This window comes from Onychostoma macrolepis, chromosome 23 (genome assembly GCF_012432095.1).
Source record: "Onychostoma macrolepis isolate SWU-2019 chromosome 23, ASM1243209v1, whole genome shotgun sequence".
Lineage (NCBI taxonomy): Eukaryota > Metazoa > Chordata > Actinopteri > Cypriniformes > Cyprinidae > Onychostoma > Onychostoma macrolepis.
The window spans coordinates 1,754,926-1,772,819 of NC_081177.1; the positions used below are offsets into that span (position 1 = coordinate 1,754,926).

General features: G+C 34.9%; 1 protein-coding gene across 2 annotated transcripts; it reads right to left on the reverse strand.

The window, feature by feature from the left end:
* Positions 1 to 147: 147 nt before the first annotated feature.
* On the reverse strand, positions 148 to 16,150 carry sgms2b (sphingomyelin synthase 2b). Of its 2 annotated transcripts, none has more exons than XM_058762598.1 (6): positions 16,008 to 16,150; positions 12,399 to 12,923; positions 9,452 to 9,569; positions 7,630 to 7,783; positions 7,328 to 7,500; positions 148 to 515 (listed from the first exon to the last, which is right to left on the reverse strand). In XM_058762598.1, the coding sequence occupies exons 2-6, from the start codon at positions 12,905 to 12,907 to the stop codon at positions 330 to 332; spliced, it is 1,140 nt and encodes a 379-aa protein (XP_058618581.1). In that variant the 5' UTR covers positions 12,908 to 12,923; positions 16,008 to 16,150; the 3' UTR covers positions 148 to 329. The 2 variants fall into 2 exon arrangements, with proteins under 2 accessions (XP_058618581.1, XP_058618580.1); XM_058762597.1 differs by having other exon boundaries at positions 15,912 to 16,048.
* Between the last annotated feature and the right edge of the window lie 1,744 nt (positions 16,151 to 17,894).

Here is a 17,894-nt window from a genome sequence, read left to right on the forward strand (position 1 = left end):
CTAAAATTGAAGAAAATATTTATTTTTTGTGATATTTGTAAAACAAATCACATTTTCTTTACAAGGTAATGCACAAATAAATAAAAGTAAAAACTATACAATTATAAACAATACACATTTGACAATCCTTCACTGAGAAACATTATTGGAATAAACATTTTAATTATGTCCAAGCACAGTGTGAAAACAATACTATAAGGAACAAACCCTGGGCAGCACATGTGTTTACGGATAAACTCTTGACGAACCGCATAAAAGCATTTTCTTCCATCAAAAGCATGTAAAAGCTGCACTTCAAGTAAACAGGATCTCAGTGATGTTTTGTGGCGTCATTCGTCTCGTGCGCTTTGCACTATCGAGTAGCTCTTGCATGGGTTCTTGAAGCACGCGGATGGAAGCGACAGTGGCCACGACAACGTGCAAGGAACCGTCGTCTTAACGTTCTTCTCCAGGAAGTTAAACGCGTGGTTCCACCACGTCCGGTTTAGATAGTTGTGAGGAGATCCTCTCAAAGCCTGCAAAATCAGGAGAGCAGCCAATTACAATCCACAATTTTTTGCAACCTTAGCATATTAAGCTATATACATGAGGTTGTTTGGTTGAGTACTGATTGAATGATTAAGGCTATTAATATGAAGGTAAATTTGGTGCAAAACAACTGAGCGTCTGTGACAGCGGAATTTGTAGTTGTAGAGAAGAGTCACGTGTGTATCAGTAAATTTGAAGTCACAGACAAAAGTTGCAAACTTGTAGATTTTTTTCTCTCTCCCACAAACACAACACAACAGATACACCTTCTCGAATCCTTCATTGCAGATACACAAATCCTATTCTACGAATCACAAATCAAGAAACTCGTACGCTCACATGTTTTGCTGCTATTGCTGCAGTGAAGATGGTGCAAAACACACTCACACACCTGCATCAAAAATGTGAAGTCGCGGACGAATTTTGTACATCCGCAAATCAGTATTTGAATCCTTGCAATGAGATTTGCACACTTGTAGAATGTTTTCTTACATATATATATTTTTTCTTGGATGCTTTTTCGAGCACAAACACAAGTACGTAAAGATAACGGCTTGAATCTGCTGCTACGAGTCTCAGATGCTGTTTTTCACTTGTTTCCCGCACTCTCCCTTTCGCACCAAATATCTGTGTGACAAATGGAGCAAAAGTGATTTGTGCATCTGTAGAGACAGCGGCGGTCACTCTGCAGAGATCAGAGAAGTTCGGCCAATCAGAAGAGCTATACTGTATCCGGTTTTTGTTATTCTTTATAGTTCTTCGGTTTTTTATGATCAAGTTTGTGGATCTTATCGTCTGCAACGTCGAGGGTGTATTTTGGAGCCATCGCGACAGTGAGTACATCAGCTGGTAAGTTGAGTTAAAGTCAGTTATTCGAAGTAAATTTTTAATCAGGGAAGCATAATTCTACACTGCCTTTTTATCGCAGGTTATGTCAGACGTTACATAACAGCGAGCTAACGTGAAAATAGTAAAGAAACATGAGTTAAGACACACCGCTGTTATACATCTTTTGTATTTTATTTTCAGGTTTTAGTTTATTGGTAATGTCACTTGCAACGGAGGTGTATTGGAGTCTTTTCCTGTGATTGAATCATGGAGGTGGTAACAACAGGTGAGTGAGCTGCCATCAACTACTGTATTAGCTGAATTAGACACTGGCTGCTGCTCACTAACCCACAGAACGGGTTGTATAGGAACGGACTAGCAATATATGGGAAGTTTGGCTAAGAAATATTATGAATGTTTATTTTATTATAACCTGTAAGTTCTGTTATTGTATGGTAGTTTTTTTTTTTCTTTCTTTCTTTTTTTCTTGCCATAAACTAAAATAACACTAACAGGATTGTGACTCTGTTACAGAAAGGTTGCTCCAAGCAAAAACAGGGAAGCTGACTATGAAGGGCAGAATCACAATATGGCCAGCTGTCAGTTTGATTCAAATTAGGTAACCCAAAATACATTTGATTTTACATTATAATTTACATTCATGCTTTTGCAAGATGCTTTAATGCAAATCAAACTGTGCTGCATTATGTACACATTTTTATTGAGTTAAGTTACCCAAACAGTATTTTCAGTTACTGCTTTTTTATTATTATTATTATTATTTCCTAGTTTGTGGTCTGGATCATGTCATCTGCAGTACATTCCAGTTGGAGGCTTTTTTTGTGATTGCTATTGTGACAGGAATGACATCAACTGGTAGGTTAGCCGGAGTAAACTAGTTAGTTTTTTTTTTTTTTTTTTAATCGTTATCCATTCCCTTGATAATCAACCCCATTATTTCAGCAATATAACACTAAGCTCACAATGTCAAATGCAGAAACGTTAATTCATACGTTCATGACCTCGAGGCTAGATTATTGTAATGCTGTATTGGGTGGTTGCTCTGCACATTTAATAAACAAACTACAGTTGGTCCAAAATGCAGCAGCTAGAGTCCTTACTAGAACCAGGAAATATGACCATATTAGCCCGGTTCTGTCAACACTGCACTGGCTCCCTGTTAAACATCGGATAGACTTTAAAATCTTGTTAATTACTTAAAAAGCCCTGAATGGTTTAGCTCCTCAGTACTTGAGCGAGCTCTTATCGCATTATAGTCCTCCACGTCCACTGCGTTCTCAAAACTCTGGCTGTTTGATAATACCTATAATATCAAAATCGACTGCGGGCGGCAGATCCTTTTCCTATTTAGCGCCCAAACTCTGGAACAGTCTACCTAACACTGTTCGGGAGGCAGACACACTCTGTCAGTTTAAATCTAGATTAAAGACCCATCTCTTTAGCCTGGCTTACACATAACACACTAATACGCTTCTATTATTCAAATCCGTTAAAGGATTGTTAGGCTGCATTAATTAGATCAACCGGAACCGGTTTACACTTCCCATGGTATCTACGTTAATATTAGTCTGTTTCTTTCTTATTCCGAGATCACCGTAGCCACCCGATCCAGTCCGTATCCAGATCAGATGGTGGATCAGCAACTAGAGATGACCTCTACAGCCCTGAACGTCAGAGATCAGGACACCTAGATGAGCCCCAGAGACTGATCCCCAGTGAAGACCCTGTCCCCTAGACGGCCATGGGACAGGACCACGGGAACCAGATGAGTCCTCTGCACAATCTGACTCTGCTGCAGCATGGAACAACCTGCTGGTTCATCTGGCCAGAGGAGAATGACACACTATCTCGACACACTATTTCCCTGTTTAATACTGTAAAGCTGCTTTGACACAATCTGCATTGTAAAAAGCACTATATAAAGTAATGGTCACTTGACTTGACTTTGATCTACTATTTGATCTACAGGAATGCATTATAAGGAATGGATTATAAATTTAATGATTTGTGATGGATTATCAACTAATTATGCACCTTCCCTGTAGGTATATAGTGTTTTTATTCATCTCAAAATGCATACAGCACAAAATCTGGCAGTTAGGGAAAATTCTGTAAACACTTGTTTGAAATATTTTTTTTTCTTGTGCTTGCAGGTTCATTCCGAGTATCAACCCTGGTGGCATACCATTCAGAGTCACAGATCAGATGGAGTTCTGGGAAGAGGGTGCAAAGACAAAGCATCAGCCTGAATCCCCTCATGGTGTTTCTTATCAGAGAGCTTGTCAACTTTGCCAAAATTACTGAAATTTAACACAATACAAACACATTTTTATTTCTGTGAAATCTGTTTTGCCATGCTGCAGACACAAAGTCCCCAGGGGACTGTGGTCATGCCCTTTTTCAGCTAGCACATGCTGGAGAAGAAGATTTGTAATTTGTATTTTTAAAAAGAACATGTTCAACAATTAAAAATAATATTATAAAGACAAATGCTAATGAGTTAGTGATCTTTATGGGGTTGGGGTTGTAAAATAATATGGTATACAGTGTTGTACTGCAATTAGATTATTTTATACAAGTAAACATTTTAAATGAACTAAACAGTACCAATATTGACAATACAGGAACTTTAAATGAGAATACAGTAATAATACATCCAGCTACTGTAAAATTTACAGCAATCTCTTTACAGTGTAGTTTAGGTGCATATCCGTTGGCACCTGAAAGAGCAGGGGGTAATAATAAAATAATAATAAAAGCTGCGAGCATCTTCCGGAGCGGACAGCAGCAAATACCAATAAAGATACATTTTCTTTCTTTTTCTGAAATCACTCACTGTTATACTGTACATTTGTTCATAATTTAAAAATATATATATTAACCAATATATTTAATCGTCTTGTATATGACACTCTCATAGTAATCTATTTAATTAACGGGTTTATCTTTTATGAAGCATCTTTGTGAGTTGAAGCAGGGATGGACAAACTATAAAATATGTTATTAGTAACATTCTAAAATAACTGTATGTGGAAGATACACAGTTACAACTTCTGTGGGGTGTGAAGAAAAAGTAATGTAACGAGTGTAACTAATTACTGTTGCCAGAAAGTAATAAGTAACAATGTTACTTTTTAAAGGAATAAGTAATATATTGCATTCTTTGAGTAACAAGCCCAACACTGATTGTTACTTTACTTTGCAACGGTAATTAGTTACTAGTTGCATTACTTTTTCTTCACACCCCACAGAAGTTGTATCTGTGTATCTTCCACATAAGATTCTTCTAGAATGTTATTAATAACATATTTCTGCCTCATCATTTGACCAAAATCCACATTGGATCGCAGTCAGAAGTTATTACAAACACTCAGTAGTGATTGATAGGGACATTCAAGTAGAAGTATTGTATTAATCTCATTAATTGTCATGTGCAGCTTGAAGCTAATTGTAATTTCTATACATTTCATTATGTATTTTATCAAATCACATAAGTTTGTAAGAAACGGTTTAATTTTTCAAAAAGATTTTAAATAATAGTAATATAATGTAGCACATGCTGATCAGAGGGATGTAATGCCAGAGTAAAGTACAGCCACAACTTACACAGCAGTGTTCAAATCATCTTTTTTCCTGACAAAATCAATATAATGCAATATTTCTATCTGCTAAATGTAAGCTTTTCCATATTCCAAGCTTGCCTGCTGCACTGGGGACATCACATGCATGTGTGAGTCATGAAAATTATGAAAATAAATCTAGGAATTATTTGATTGTTGGATTTTAAATCAGCGGTGTTGAGTCATAAAAGTAACTAAGCTGTTTTATGGATGGCACCTGTAATATTATTACTGTCTTAACTTATTAGTAATTAGTTACACTACTAGTTACTGCAAAAAGTAATATTATTACAGTAACTAAAAGTTACTAGTTACTGCCCAACACTGATTAGGACTACTAGAAGGCTACAGGTAGGTGAGTTTTATCAGGGTTGAAGCTAAACTCATTTAATATTTCAACTATAAACAAATATACTGTACAGTATAACAGTGAGTGATTTCAGAAAAGTAAGAAAAAAAACATACCTTTATTAGTTTCCGCTCTCCACTCCGGAAGATGCTCAAAGCTCGCAAAAGTTTTTTTTTCTTTTTCCTCCCCGCTGTAAGGCGCCCAAACTAGCTCTTCTGATTGGCCGAACTTCTCTGATCTCTGCAGAGTGACCGCCGCTGTCTCTACAGATGCACAAATCACTTTTGCTCCATTTGTCACACAGATATTTGGTGCGAAAGGGAGAGTGCGGGAAACAAGTGAAAAACAGCATCTGAGACTCGTAGCAGCAGATTCAAGCCGTTATCTTTACGTACTTGTGTTTGTGCTCGAAAAAGCATCCAAGAAAAAATATATATATGTAAGAAAACATTCTACAAGTGTGCAAATCTCATTGCAAGGATTCAAATACTGATTTGCGGATGTACAAAATTCGTCCGCGACTTCACATTTTTGATGCCGGTGTGTGAGTGTGTTTTGCACCATATTCACTGCAGCAATAGCAGCAAAACATGTGAGCGTACGAGTTTCTTGATTTGTGATTCGTAGAATAGGATTTGTGTATCTGCAATGAAGGATTCGAGAAGGTGTATCTGTTGTGTTGTGTTTGTGGGAGAGAGAAAAAAATCTACAAGTTTGCAACTTTTGTCTGTGACTTCAAATTTACTGATACACACGTGACTCTTCTCTACAACTACAAATTCCGCTGTCACAGACGCTCAGTTGTTTTGCACCAAATTTACCTTCATACTATTATTACTTGTCTGTGTGCTTACATTATCTTTGCCTGTATATTGATATTATGCCTACATTGTTGGTTATTTTGTCTGACAGTTTGGGTTGTGTATGTGTTTTTAAGTGAACTGGTATTGATCTGTTAGTTCTAGGTAGGGATGCATGATACTGGATTTTTGCTGATATCTGATATGCCGATAATTTATAATTTACACTGTGGTGATGGCGTGCAGTTTTTGGTGCAAAGTTTAACTGGGAACCAAACCCGTTGCGAGCGCCTTGCTCTTACTATTTGAGCTTCAGGAAAGCACACAGAATAAGTGTTTTTCCACACTTCTTCTGATTAAAAACCTAAATTGTTTTGACCCTTAATTTTTTTTTTACTATTTCGACATGTTTTGTCCGCCACAGAATAAAAAAATAAAAAAGATAATTACGACTTTTTAAATCTTAGAATTCGGACTTTTTCCTCAATTTCTGCAGTTCTGAGAAAAAACTGAATTACTTTATATAAACTCAGACATTTTTTTCTTAAAATTTTGAGATCTCAATTCTTTTTTGATCTGCCACGGAATTAAGTGACTTTTAAATAAAAATTCAGACTTTTTTCTTGCAATTGCACGTTCAAATCTAACAATTCCGACTTTTCTTCTCAGAATTGCGCATTTGTATCTCACAATTCTGAGTTAATATCCCGCAATTCTGACTTTTTATCTTGAAATTATAACTTTTTTTCTTGCAATTGCAAGTTCAGCTCTCACAATTCTGAATGAATATCTCGCAATTCTCTGAATATCTCTTTTTCTCAGAATTGCGAGGAAAAAAGGAATCATAATTGAGATCGCAGTTGCAATTACCTTTTTTTTAGTTTTTTTATTCCATGGTGGAAACATGGATATAAACGTAGCTTCCATAGATTTTACCCAATTTAGTTTTTTTGTTGTTTGTTTTACATAGTGTCTTTTTAGACTGTATTGAATCCAATTAGGCTCGATTTGACCCAAACCAAAAAGATTGTTCCCAGATTTTTACCACACAAGGTGAATTGTTATTATTAATCATCTCATCGTGCAGCTGCATCTCAGCAAGTTTGTATGTTCCACATGAGTTTCCATGCAAGAATATGGAATGGAAGAAGTTGAACAAAGCAGTTTTTATAGGCTTTTACCTGGTTGTTGGCCATGGTGTGGTACCAGTTGAAGAGGTGTGAGGTGATGAAATACGCCACCACTACGTCTATGCTGTAATGCTCATGCGCTATCAGGATGCAGATCACACCCACTGTGCTTAGCAACCAGCACATCGCGTGATAGCAACGCCATATCCACGAGCGGGGCGAATCTACAACACAAAACATCTCATTTCAAAACATATCCCGTCCTAAACCGAGTTAAAACAAACAACAGTGTGAATGCGAAGTGGACTGAGACCCAATGGAAATGGTGATGATGATGGTTTCCTCTTACTCACATTCCTGGATGAAGAGGAAGGTGAGGGTCAACATGACTGTGTGACCGCTGTATAGGAAGTCTCCACATATGAGATGAGAGCCAGTGATGGACAAACCTCCTCCAGACACCAGCTGCAAAACACGCTTGATCTTGCCGCGAGAATCACCGTAGAGCTACAGAGAAAAGTAGACCAAACATAAGAGATAATGAGATTAAAGCACCAAAGCTTCCCATGAATGCATGCTGCAATTCACCATTGCATGCAAGAAAAATAACAAATACATCATGGCTAATACATATGGAATACATTTTTTTAAATTAACAATTCTGACTTATTTTTCACAATTGCAAGTTTAAAACTCGCAATTCCAGCCCGAATTCGTACGACCTCATTCGTACAAATTCATACGATTTTTGCGAAATCATATGTATTTTACGAGTTGCACAATTCGTATAAATTTGTACAAATGACCTGCACCTAGCCCCGCCCCTAAACCAACCCATCACTGGGGTTTAAACAAAGCGCACAAAATCTTTCGAGTGAGGTCGTACAAATTAGCCACCTCGTAAAATACGTACAAATTGGTTGTGAGATAGCGTTGCACAATTCAGACCTTTTTTGAGAACTGCGAGTTTATATCTTGCAATTGCAAGTTACTATTTGCGAATCACGATATGTAAAAAAAAAGTCAGAATTGCGACATCTAAACCTGCAACTGGGAGTTTATAATTTATAAACTCTCAATTCTGAGAAAAGTGTTTGATTGCGAGTTTACATCTGAAATGAGTCTGAAATGTGAGTTTATATCTTGCAATTACAAGTTACTAAATGCAAGATGTATGACAAAAAAAAAAATATGATAAAAAAAAATAAAAAAAAAGTCAGAATTGCAAGATGTAAACTCGCAACTTGTAGTTCATGGAAAAAAAGTCTGAATTGTGAGACAAAACGGCACAATTTTTTATTCAGTGGCAGAAATAAGCTTTCGTTTGTGACAGCTATAATTTAATGCACAAATAAATGCAGAGCCATTTGCACTTGTACTCTGCATCGAAAATAATTTTTAACAACTTTTAGGACTTATTTCGGTGTATTCAAATAAGCAAATTTCAGTTATATCAAAGTGCATTAAAAACCAGTTACACTAGTGAATCATCTATGTCATATAATGTGAGAAAATGTCACATACTGGTGAGGATTTTAAACTAAAGATGAAAATAACTCAAAAAGCTCAAGATTAACCCTTCTATGATATGCATCAAACACCCGTGTTAAAATCTCAAAGGTATTATGAGCCTTTAACACCCTATATTAGCAATTATTGTGTATGAAGGCCTTATATCTTGATCTTTGATTCATTATGTGCTTTTTAGACTCAGCTGACTAATACTGGTTTTTCAACAGCTAATACCGATACTAGACAGAAAGTTGGCTGATTTACTGTACATCTTATGTAATACAAATTAACTGTAGAATAGAATGAATAGGAGTTATTTTACATAATTTATTTGAAAATATTTTGAAAAAGAAATTGTACATTAACCATGTAGTAATGATCATCTCAAAATGGCTAAATATCAGCCAGCATTGGTGAAATTGTCATAATGTTGTTATGCAAGAGACATGCAATGGGCATCTTTCCTGTTTACGTGCAATACAGTGAAGTAATAAACACTGATCTGCATTTATTTTGAATGCACTAAACTTCTATAAAGATGCATTATAACAGTATTGCATGACTTTTATTTGCACGTCCTTTCTTAAAGACCAAGCAGACACTACAGTGCTGATAATCGTTCACTCTTTTATATGCGTTTGTGATTTATCGAGCAGCACTGACCTTCGGGGCGCACTCCATGTGCATGCTGGGAACAGGAAGAGTTGTGATGTACATGGTCACCATACGGTACAAATACAACATTCCCTGCAGGAAGAAAAACCTCCGGCCCACGATGGCCCTGTCAACACAACGGGAGGAGGAGGAATCATGAGATGGAGTGAGTATATTTGCAGCTGTATAGAACATGTCAAATGCTTTTGTAAGTTTATTGGAGAGCAGTGTTGGGGAGTAACTTACTGAAAGTAGAACCTAACCTAATCTACAGTAAACTGTCTATTTCCCCCAAAGAGCTTCAATATTGCTGCCTGGTTTGTTTTTATTTAAGTTGTATCAAGACATAGGGCTGCACGACTGGGGGAAAACAAATTGGGATTTAATATGCAACTTTAAATTACAGTGTGTTTGTTGGTGCTGCACTATTTGACCAACATGTTTGTGACATATACACAAAAACACACACTACTGGTCAGAAGTTTATAATAATTAATATTGTATAAGTCTCTTCTGCTCACCAAGGCTGCATTTATTTATTTGTATTTACATACAAAAATACAGTAATATTTTTAAATATTATTGCAATTTAAAATAAGTGCTTTCTATGTTAATATATTAAATGTAATTTAATGTAATTGTAAAAATGTAATTTATTTCTGTGATGCGCAGCATCATTACTCCAGTCTTCAGAGTCACATGATCTTCAGAAATCATTCTAATATGCTGATTTGCTGCTCAAACAACATTTCTGATTATCAATGTTGAAAACAGTTGTGCTGCACAATATTTTTGTGGTAATGATGCTGAAAATTCAGATTGCATCAAAAGAGTAAATTATATTTTACTACATACACAAAAAAAAACAGTTATTTTAAATTGCAATAATATTTCACAATATCACAGTTTTACTGTTTTTTTTTTTTTAAATCAAATAAATGTAGCTTTGGTGAGCAAAAGAGACTTCTTTCAAAAACATTACAAATATAAATGAATAATAAAAAATATCAAACAAAATAAGAATATTACTGTTGTATTATTTCACCGTAAAATAAAAAAGGAGCATTTAAAATTGTTTTTATTTACAGTACAACTGTAAAATTATAATACTAATATTTATGACTCTAATGGTCTTTATTTATCTTTACTTCCGTACATTAAACCATCAAGTTTTTATATTTTAAACCGCAGGGAGCCCTTAAAGCCTCTCTTTTGTTGACAACATCCGGTTTATAAGTGCTTCCCATCACAAGTTTGTGAAGATGTTTGGTGCATATTATTTTCAAATGTATACATTTTAATTATCCTAATTATTTGCATCAGTATTTGATATTATATTCTTCTTCATCTCAATGAAGACATTCTACAAAACAAAAAAATTCTTATTCCTTTAGTTAAGAAAGTGTTTGGGGGAAAAGGCATTTAGGTATAAGGCTCCAGCAGATTGGAATAATCTACCTTTAAATATACGATCTCTGACTTCATTTTATATGTTCAAAAATGGTTTGTTTTCTTGTTTTGAAACTTCTTGTAATTGCTTTAGATCAGGGGTCCCCAACCTTTTGTGAGTGAGGGCTCCCTGAAGGGATAAAATAGTCTCAAGGGCTACTTGTTTGATATACTCATATATATATATATATATATACACATTTTAAATTATCTTGCCATTAATAAACATTAATGATTTTTCACAAGCATTTATTATTTTTTTAATCAATCCAGGAAAATATTCCAGAAAAAAAATAATAATAATAATTTTCCACATGTTTGTTAGACCTTGAGAATGAAGGTAAACATAACTTTGTTCACAATTAAATTCCACAGAGGAGCTACATTTTAATTTAGGGCCCCATGAAATGCATTTTATTTTATTTATTCCCTAAATTCTGTGTTTTCCATTTGATTTATTATGGATTCTGTGTTTTATGATTCAGTACAAATTTATCATAAAAAAAATGGTGTCTAGTGAAATGAATTAATAAAACTTTAACAATTTAAATCAAATGAAAATCAATTTACAACAAAACATTACATTGTTATTTCATCAGATATGATGCTGCACAACAGAACTGTATAAATTAATAATAATAAAAAATAACTTGGTTGTATGATATTCCTTAAATATAATAATATTATTATTATTACTTTGAGAATTGCATTTTAGTCATAATTTCAAGTTAAACCGGACTTTTATTTTGAAGGTTTGTCTTGAAGGTCTTTCAGTTTTGGTTTTAGTTTCAGCGTGTATTTGACGTAACAAGCGGTTTATCCCAAAGAATAACTTTGTTCCCATGTTATGTTTCTAAATGCGTGTTATAAGTGACTCAAACTCAGAAGCAGATGGAGTTCGTATAAAGCAGCATTTACTGTGAACTGAGATACTAAAAGCACTGGATCATGAGCTGCTCGTGTGTAAATGAACACAGTGACGCACTTCACTCGGAAACATGCAGCACATTTATTTAAATCACAGCCTTTGTGATTTAATAATAGCACTAAGCCATATCATGATTTAAGTTTTATTTATTAATTGCACAGCCCCTCTCACTGTACTAGGGCTGTCAAAATGGCTGAAAAACTAAATTCGAATTTTGTACTTAAATATCATCAATATTCAAATTATATTAAAATTTAAAAGGCATAATTTCTGTTAGGGGGGAAAAGCGTTTGGCTTCTCTCCTGAGGCCGTAAACAACATCATCTCCGCATTGATGTTCTCTTTTTCCGCAATATTTTGAATGAGCAGCGCCGCATCTAGTGGCTTCAACTGGATAGGCTAAAAGAAAAAGAGCATTAAAATGCAACGACACCTACATCGTCATCACATCTCGTGTGCCACTGATAATGCTTCTCGATGCACACCTAAAATTTCGAATGCAACGTTTTTGCATTCTAATGTGGATTTTTATTTTAAATTTGACGAATATTCGGAATTCAATTTTTTTTTTTTTCTTACCTGTGCTTGAGGAAGAGCCACTGAATGAACCACAGACCCACGAGGATCATCCCGTTTATCTCAGTGACAGAAAACGCCCACTCCACGCGCGGCACATAATCGAAGAACTTGTCTGGTAACGGCGGGCTGATGGATTTATCCGGGACTCTCTCGTGGACGACGGTGATCATGACGGTAGTAAGCACGAGGTTAAATCCGGCCCAGATGAAGGCGATTCCCGTCTTCCACCATTCCGACGGCAGTCGAGAGCCGCTGGACTTTGGGACCGTGATGCGAACGTAGTCCTGGTTTTTCCGCAAGGCTTTACGGAAATTCCGCGCCAAACGCGTCTGCTTGCTGTCGTCTGACTTGTCGTCTACCTGATCTCCACTGGATGTGACCATAGAAGGGCATGTCCGTCCGGTGGGCGTGTCCTGGGGGCGTGGCCTATCCTCTATCGTCACCATCACATGGTAGCCGCCGTTGGGTCTTTCATCTTCTCGTTCGTCCAGAAGATGAGATGCTGCCATCGCTCATACACTACAACTAACATAAAAACACTTAAAATTAAGATTAAATACAATATTGAATACTTAAAGTAATATTAAGTGTGAAATATAATTAATATAATGCATTAACTTAATTAATTAGTTATGAAAAAATATTTTAACGCAGTTAACGCACACTGGCCCCGCCCCAAGACCTCTACATCATCTTACATTTAATACAATTGACTACTGACAACTACAATGCAGGGCAACAACTCCATAAATGCAGTTATGCCCTAAAATTCAAGATATGGGGGCAAAAACACCCCTGTATAAGTTTTTGTTTCATAATTATATCACAAGTGATGTTTTTGTCACGAATATCACGAGTTTAAATGTGATTTTAACAACATAGTGACATTTAGTTTCTGAATGAATCCTCATTTTGAATGAATCGTGTGAACCAATGATTCAAAGGGCGAATGAGAGAGAGAGAGAGAGAGAGAGAGAGAGAGAGAGAGAGAGAGAGCTATTAACTTCATCAGCCGTTTGAACGAATCGAATGAATGAATGAATGAATGACAAAGACATTTGCCTCCACCTGCTGGCAGTTTTAGTTTCTTCTTTAGAGCAGTGGTTCTCAATTCCAGTCCTGGGGGCCCCCTGCTCTGCACATTTTGCATGTCTCCCTTCCTTAACACACCTGATTGAGATCATCAGCTCGTTAGTTCAGTTCCTAAGTAAGTAAGGGAGACATGCAAAATGTGCAGAGCAGGGGGCCCCCAGGACTGGAATTGAGAACCACTGCTTTAGAGTATCATTTCACTTATTTAAAAATAAATTAACATTAAATATTATATATTTATATTAACTGTAAAACAGTATGCAATAAGCATTTAAGTTGTCGGTACATAATCTCAATAGCAAAAATTAGATGTGTTGCCAGTTAATTTAATTTTTTTATTGAATGCTTTAAAAATTAAACAAACAAGGCATATAGTTAAACCACTAAAGATGATAAATCCTTTGCCTCTGATTGAGAAAAATAAGTAATTATACAGGACAACAACACTTACAATAATAATAAAGTAAATAAATAGCTAAATCACAGGTAAATTCATTTTCTTGCTGCTATAAATGAACCTTCTTGAGGTTCGTTTATAAAATGCAACAGTGAATAAAACAACAAAAGCAAGATTATCAGTGAATGACTTTCTGATATGTTTTTCATGCATATTTTCATTGCGTCCCTGTATCATAAAACAGTGAAATCTAGTTATTTTGAAACTGCATATGGTTGCATGTATGCAAACTCTTCTCTTCCAGCTCTAGACGTGGATCTTGCAGTCTTAGCATGTGTGAATAAAGGCATAAACACATGCATGTACATGCACCTATAAGTGTGTTTATGAGCTTCATGGCGCAAACGTTTGGGCAATTCCGTGTGAATGCGTGTGTTTATTTAGTGCACGCCCCACACCAGTACAGGCGTTCCAGTGTGAATGTGTGTGTCTGACACACCCTGAAACCTGCATCACATACGGACATGTTTCACCTCGCCCATTCACGTCGCTGACCCTACAGCTGTCTGACCGGTTTGTGCCGTTCTCATGTCAAATGCTGAATGCCTCACTGGACTGAGAAAATGAAATCACAGATTCCTATATATTTATATATTTGAGGCTTACTTATGTTATAAAACAGAAAGGAAGGCAACCAGGCACATCAAGTATTTGACTACTGAATAGTGGTATTAGTGGCGGTAATACTGTAAAACCACAGCATTTTTAAATGTGAGACCCTGGAGCACAAAAGCAGTCATAAGCAGCACAGGTATATTTGTAGCAATAGCCAACAATACATTGTATGAGTCAAAATTATACATTTATCTTTTATGCCAAAAATCATTAGGACATTAAGTAAAGATCATGTTCCATGAAGATATTTTATATATTTCCTACCATAAATATATTAAAACCTAATTTTTGATTAGTAATATGCATTGCTAAGAACTTCATTTGGACAACTTTTAAAGCGATTTTCTCAATATTTAGACTTTTTGCACCCTCAGATTACAAATAATTGTATCTCGGTCCTATCCTAACAAACCATACATCAATAGAAAGCTTATTTATTCAGCTTTCAGATGATGTATAAATCTCAATTTCAAAGAAATTGATTCTTATGACTGGTTTTGTGGTCCAGGGTCACATACACCACATATACCACAGTACTGAATGATTACCATATGCATATTCCATGGTATTTCAAGGAATACCACATTATTACCATGGTGCATGTCCAAAAGCCATAGCAATACAGGGAACGTTCCCATAACGTTGCAAATGTGCTTTCAAAGTTATTGTTAAAGTAACATTCATTCAACGTTCTCGTCTTTAATAATGTTCTCAAACGTTAGCACAAAAATCTTATTTATGTCGTTCACGTAACATTTTTTCAACGTATTTTAATTGTTACTGTTTGATGTTAAACACACATTCAAAAGTTTGCAGAATGACGAAATGGAATCGCATAAACAAGAAAAACTAGATGTTTAGAACGTTCAGAGAACGTAACGTTTTAGAACGTTTTTCGAACATATTTTGTTACTTTATGTCAGTGCTGTCTTGTGAAAGTCACAGGATGTTTGAGTCACTGCGTGTCAATGTTTGACAGTGAATCGATCTGATCGGACAGCATTGCTGAGCTGCCTCGGAGGTCATCGACCTCACACCTGTGCCCAAAAAAACCATCCGGATCATAATGGAGTAATGATCGATCCGCGCGCGGATGCCGGTAAAACCCATCTCAAGATCCCGAAATAAACACAAACGCGCCTCAAAACACAGCGAGACATCAAAAACTGCCCAAAATGCTGTCTAGTTATGGTTTGTTACAGTCTCTGTACTTACTTTATAGCAACGAATCTAAACCACATCAGACCGGATCCCTTACGAACCTTCTCAGGTTTTTAACGTTTACAACTCGAACACTTATCTACAATAAAATCCGTTCATACGCAAAAGAGATGAAACGCTTTACATACCTGCTAAAAAGTTCAGATGTTCGCACCATGTGCATAAAACAGCGTAATTACATGCATGAATAAAGAAAAAACGGAGATGTAAAACAGGAGATTTACCTGTTTAACAGAGTGCATGCGCCGGAAGACTCGAACGATGTGCCTGGGAAAAAGGGGCTTTAATCCCCGCCCACACCTGCGGCCACGCCCAACTGCGCTCAGAGACACGCCCACTCTGGGAAGCGTTGAGTCAGAGTAGGTACACATGATTACAGCAACAACAAAAACGTATTATGCAATACTGACCTCAGGAATTACACTGGAAATACTTCAGAAATGCATAAACAGCTGAACGCTTAACTTGTAAAAGCGATCAACTTTTACAATATTCAATGTATTTGAGTATTGATTTTATAATTTTTTTACCATACGTTATCATTGTTCTACTCTGTTTTTCCTGAACTCATGAAAATACACATAAATTGGCATAAATATCATATATTAGTTTTATTTATTTGTTATATTAGTATATATTAATATTAAATATTAATATTCTGTTGTTTTTATTATATAAATTATATATTATATTATTATATTCTTGTACTCATGAAAAAGCAAAAAAAATTCCATAAACATCATAAATATTAATTGTTTTACTTCGTTACATTATATAGCCTATTATTAAATCATAAATCATAAATATTCTGTTATGTGTGTGTGTGTGTAAAACCTCTATATATCATGTTTTCTTGTACTCATGAAAATGCAAATAAATATCCATAATCGTCATATATATTATATATCATATTAATTGTATTTAATTAAATACTAAATATTAGTAAGGTTTATTATGTTAATTATATATTCTAATATTATATATAATGTATAAATAATTCATAAAAACAGAATATTTTGTTAGTTAACTCTGTTGAATATTCTATGTGAGGTAACAGTTCTAAAAATGATTATAATCTTAATCATTGGTACTACGTGTCCACAATGTTTAATTATCTGTTGACTCATAAATGCGCTTTAGTTTGCTGAATCAGAGAAGGATGATGATGATGATGCAGACATGTTATGTATAAGTTATGAATAATGTCTGTGGTGTTTGAGTGTTTTATCTGCTGTTGGTCAGTAGAGGGCAGAACGACCTGATCAAACCTGCTTCAGCTCTGTTAGGTCATCAGTCTTGAATGCTTTGGTTTCTGCGGTATGTTGGTATTTTTCTAAATAACATTTCTGCTTTTCATTCTTCATATCTAATACTGAGAGATCTCAACTGTGTCGTGCAAAGCCCTTTTGTAAATGTCCATGATGTCTTGTGTAAACATACTTATATGCTGTTTTGTTTATTGACCCTCTAACTCTAGCACTCTCTAGTCTATTCTAATTCTATTTTATCTTTTATTATTATTATTATTATTATTATTTAAAAAGCACTTGACCCTTTATCTCTATCACTCTCTATTCATTTTCTAACTGCTTGTTTTTCTTTAAAAAAAACACTAAACACTAGCTTTTTATATTCTTTTACTATTCTATCTACTTGTTTTCTTTATATATATATATATATATATGTGTGTGTGTGTGTGTGTTTACTGTGTATATTTATTATGTATATATAAATACAAACACATACATGTATATATTTAAGAAAAATGTTGTTTATACAGTATATTAAAAATATTTATATATATAAAATATAAGAATATGAATATATAAATGTGAATATTTTCAAAATATATACTGTGTTTGTATATTTATATATACATAATAAATATACACAGTACACACACATATTATGTAAACAAAAACTTTTATTTAACTTTTATTTTATTTTATTTGATAGCACTAATATGTATATATATATATATATATATATATATATTATTTATTTTTTACTTTGCTACATGTTGGGCTAAAAAGCTTAACTTAACTTAAAAGCCTCTGCTAAATGACTAAATGTGTTGTTGTCATTTTGGTGCTTGTTTATTCAGAACACAA

Bases quoted from the DNA above. Each gene is read 5' to 3' on its own strand.
- sgms2b (XM_058762598.1), bottom strand. From the start codon at position 12,907: ATGGCAGCATCTCATCTTCTGGACGAACGAGAAGATGAAAGACCCAAC. The intron at 7,784-9,451 runs GTCAGTGCTGCT...TTTTCTCTGTAG, and splicing joins ACATGGAGTGCGCCCCGAAG to CTCTACGGTGATTCTCGCGG. The intron at 7,501-7,629 runs GTGAGTAAGAGG...TTTGTGTTGTAG, and splicing joins CTTCCTCTTCATCCAGGAAT to ATTCGCCCCGCTCGTGGATA.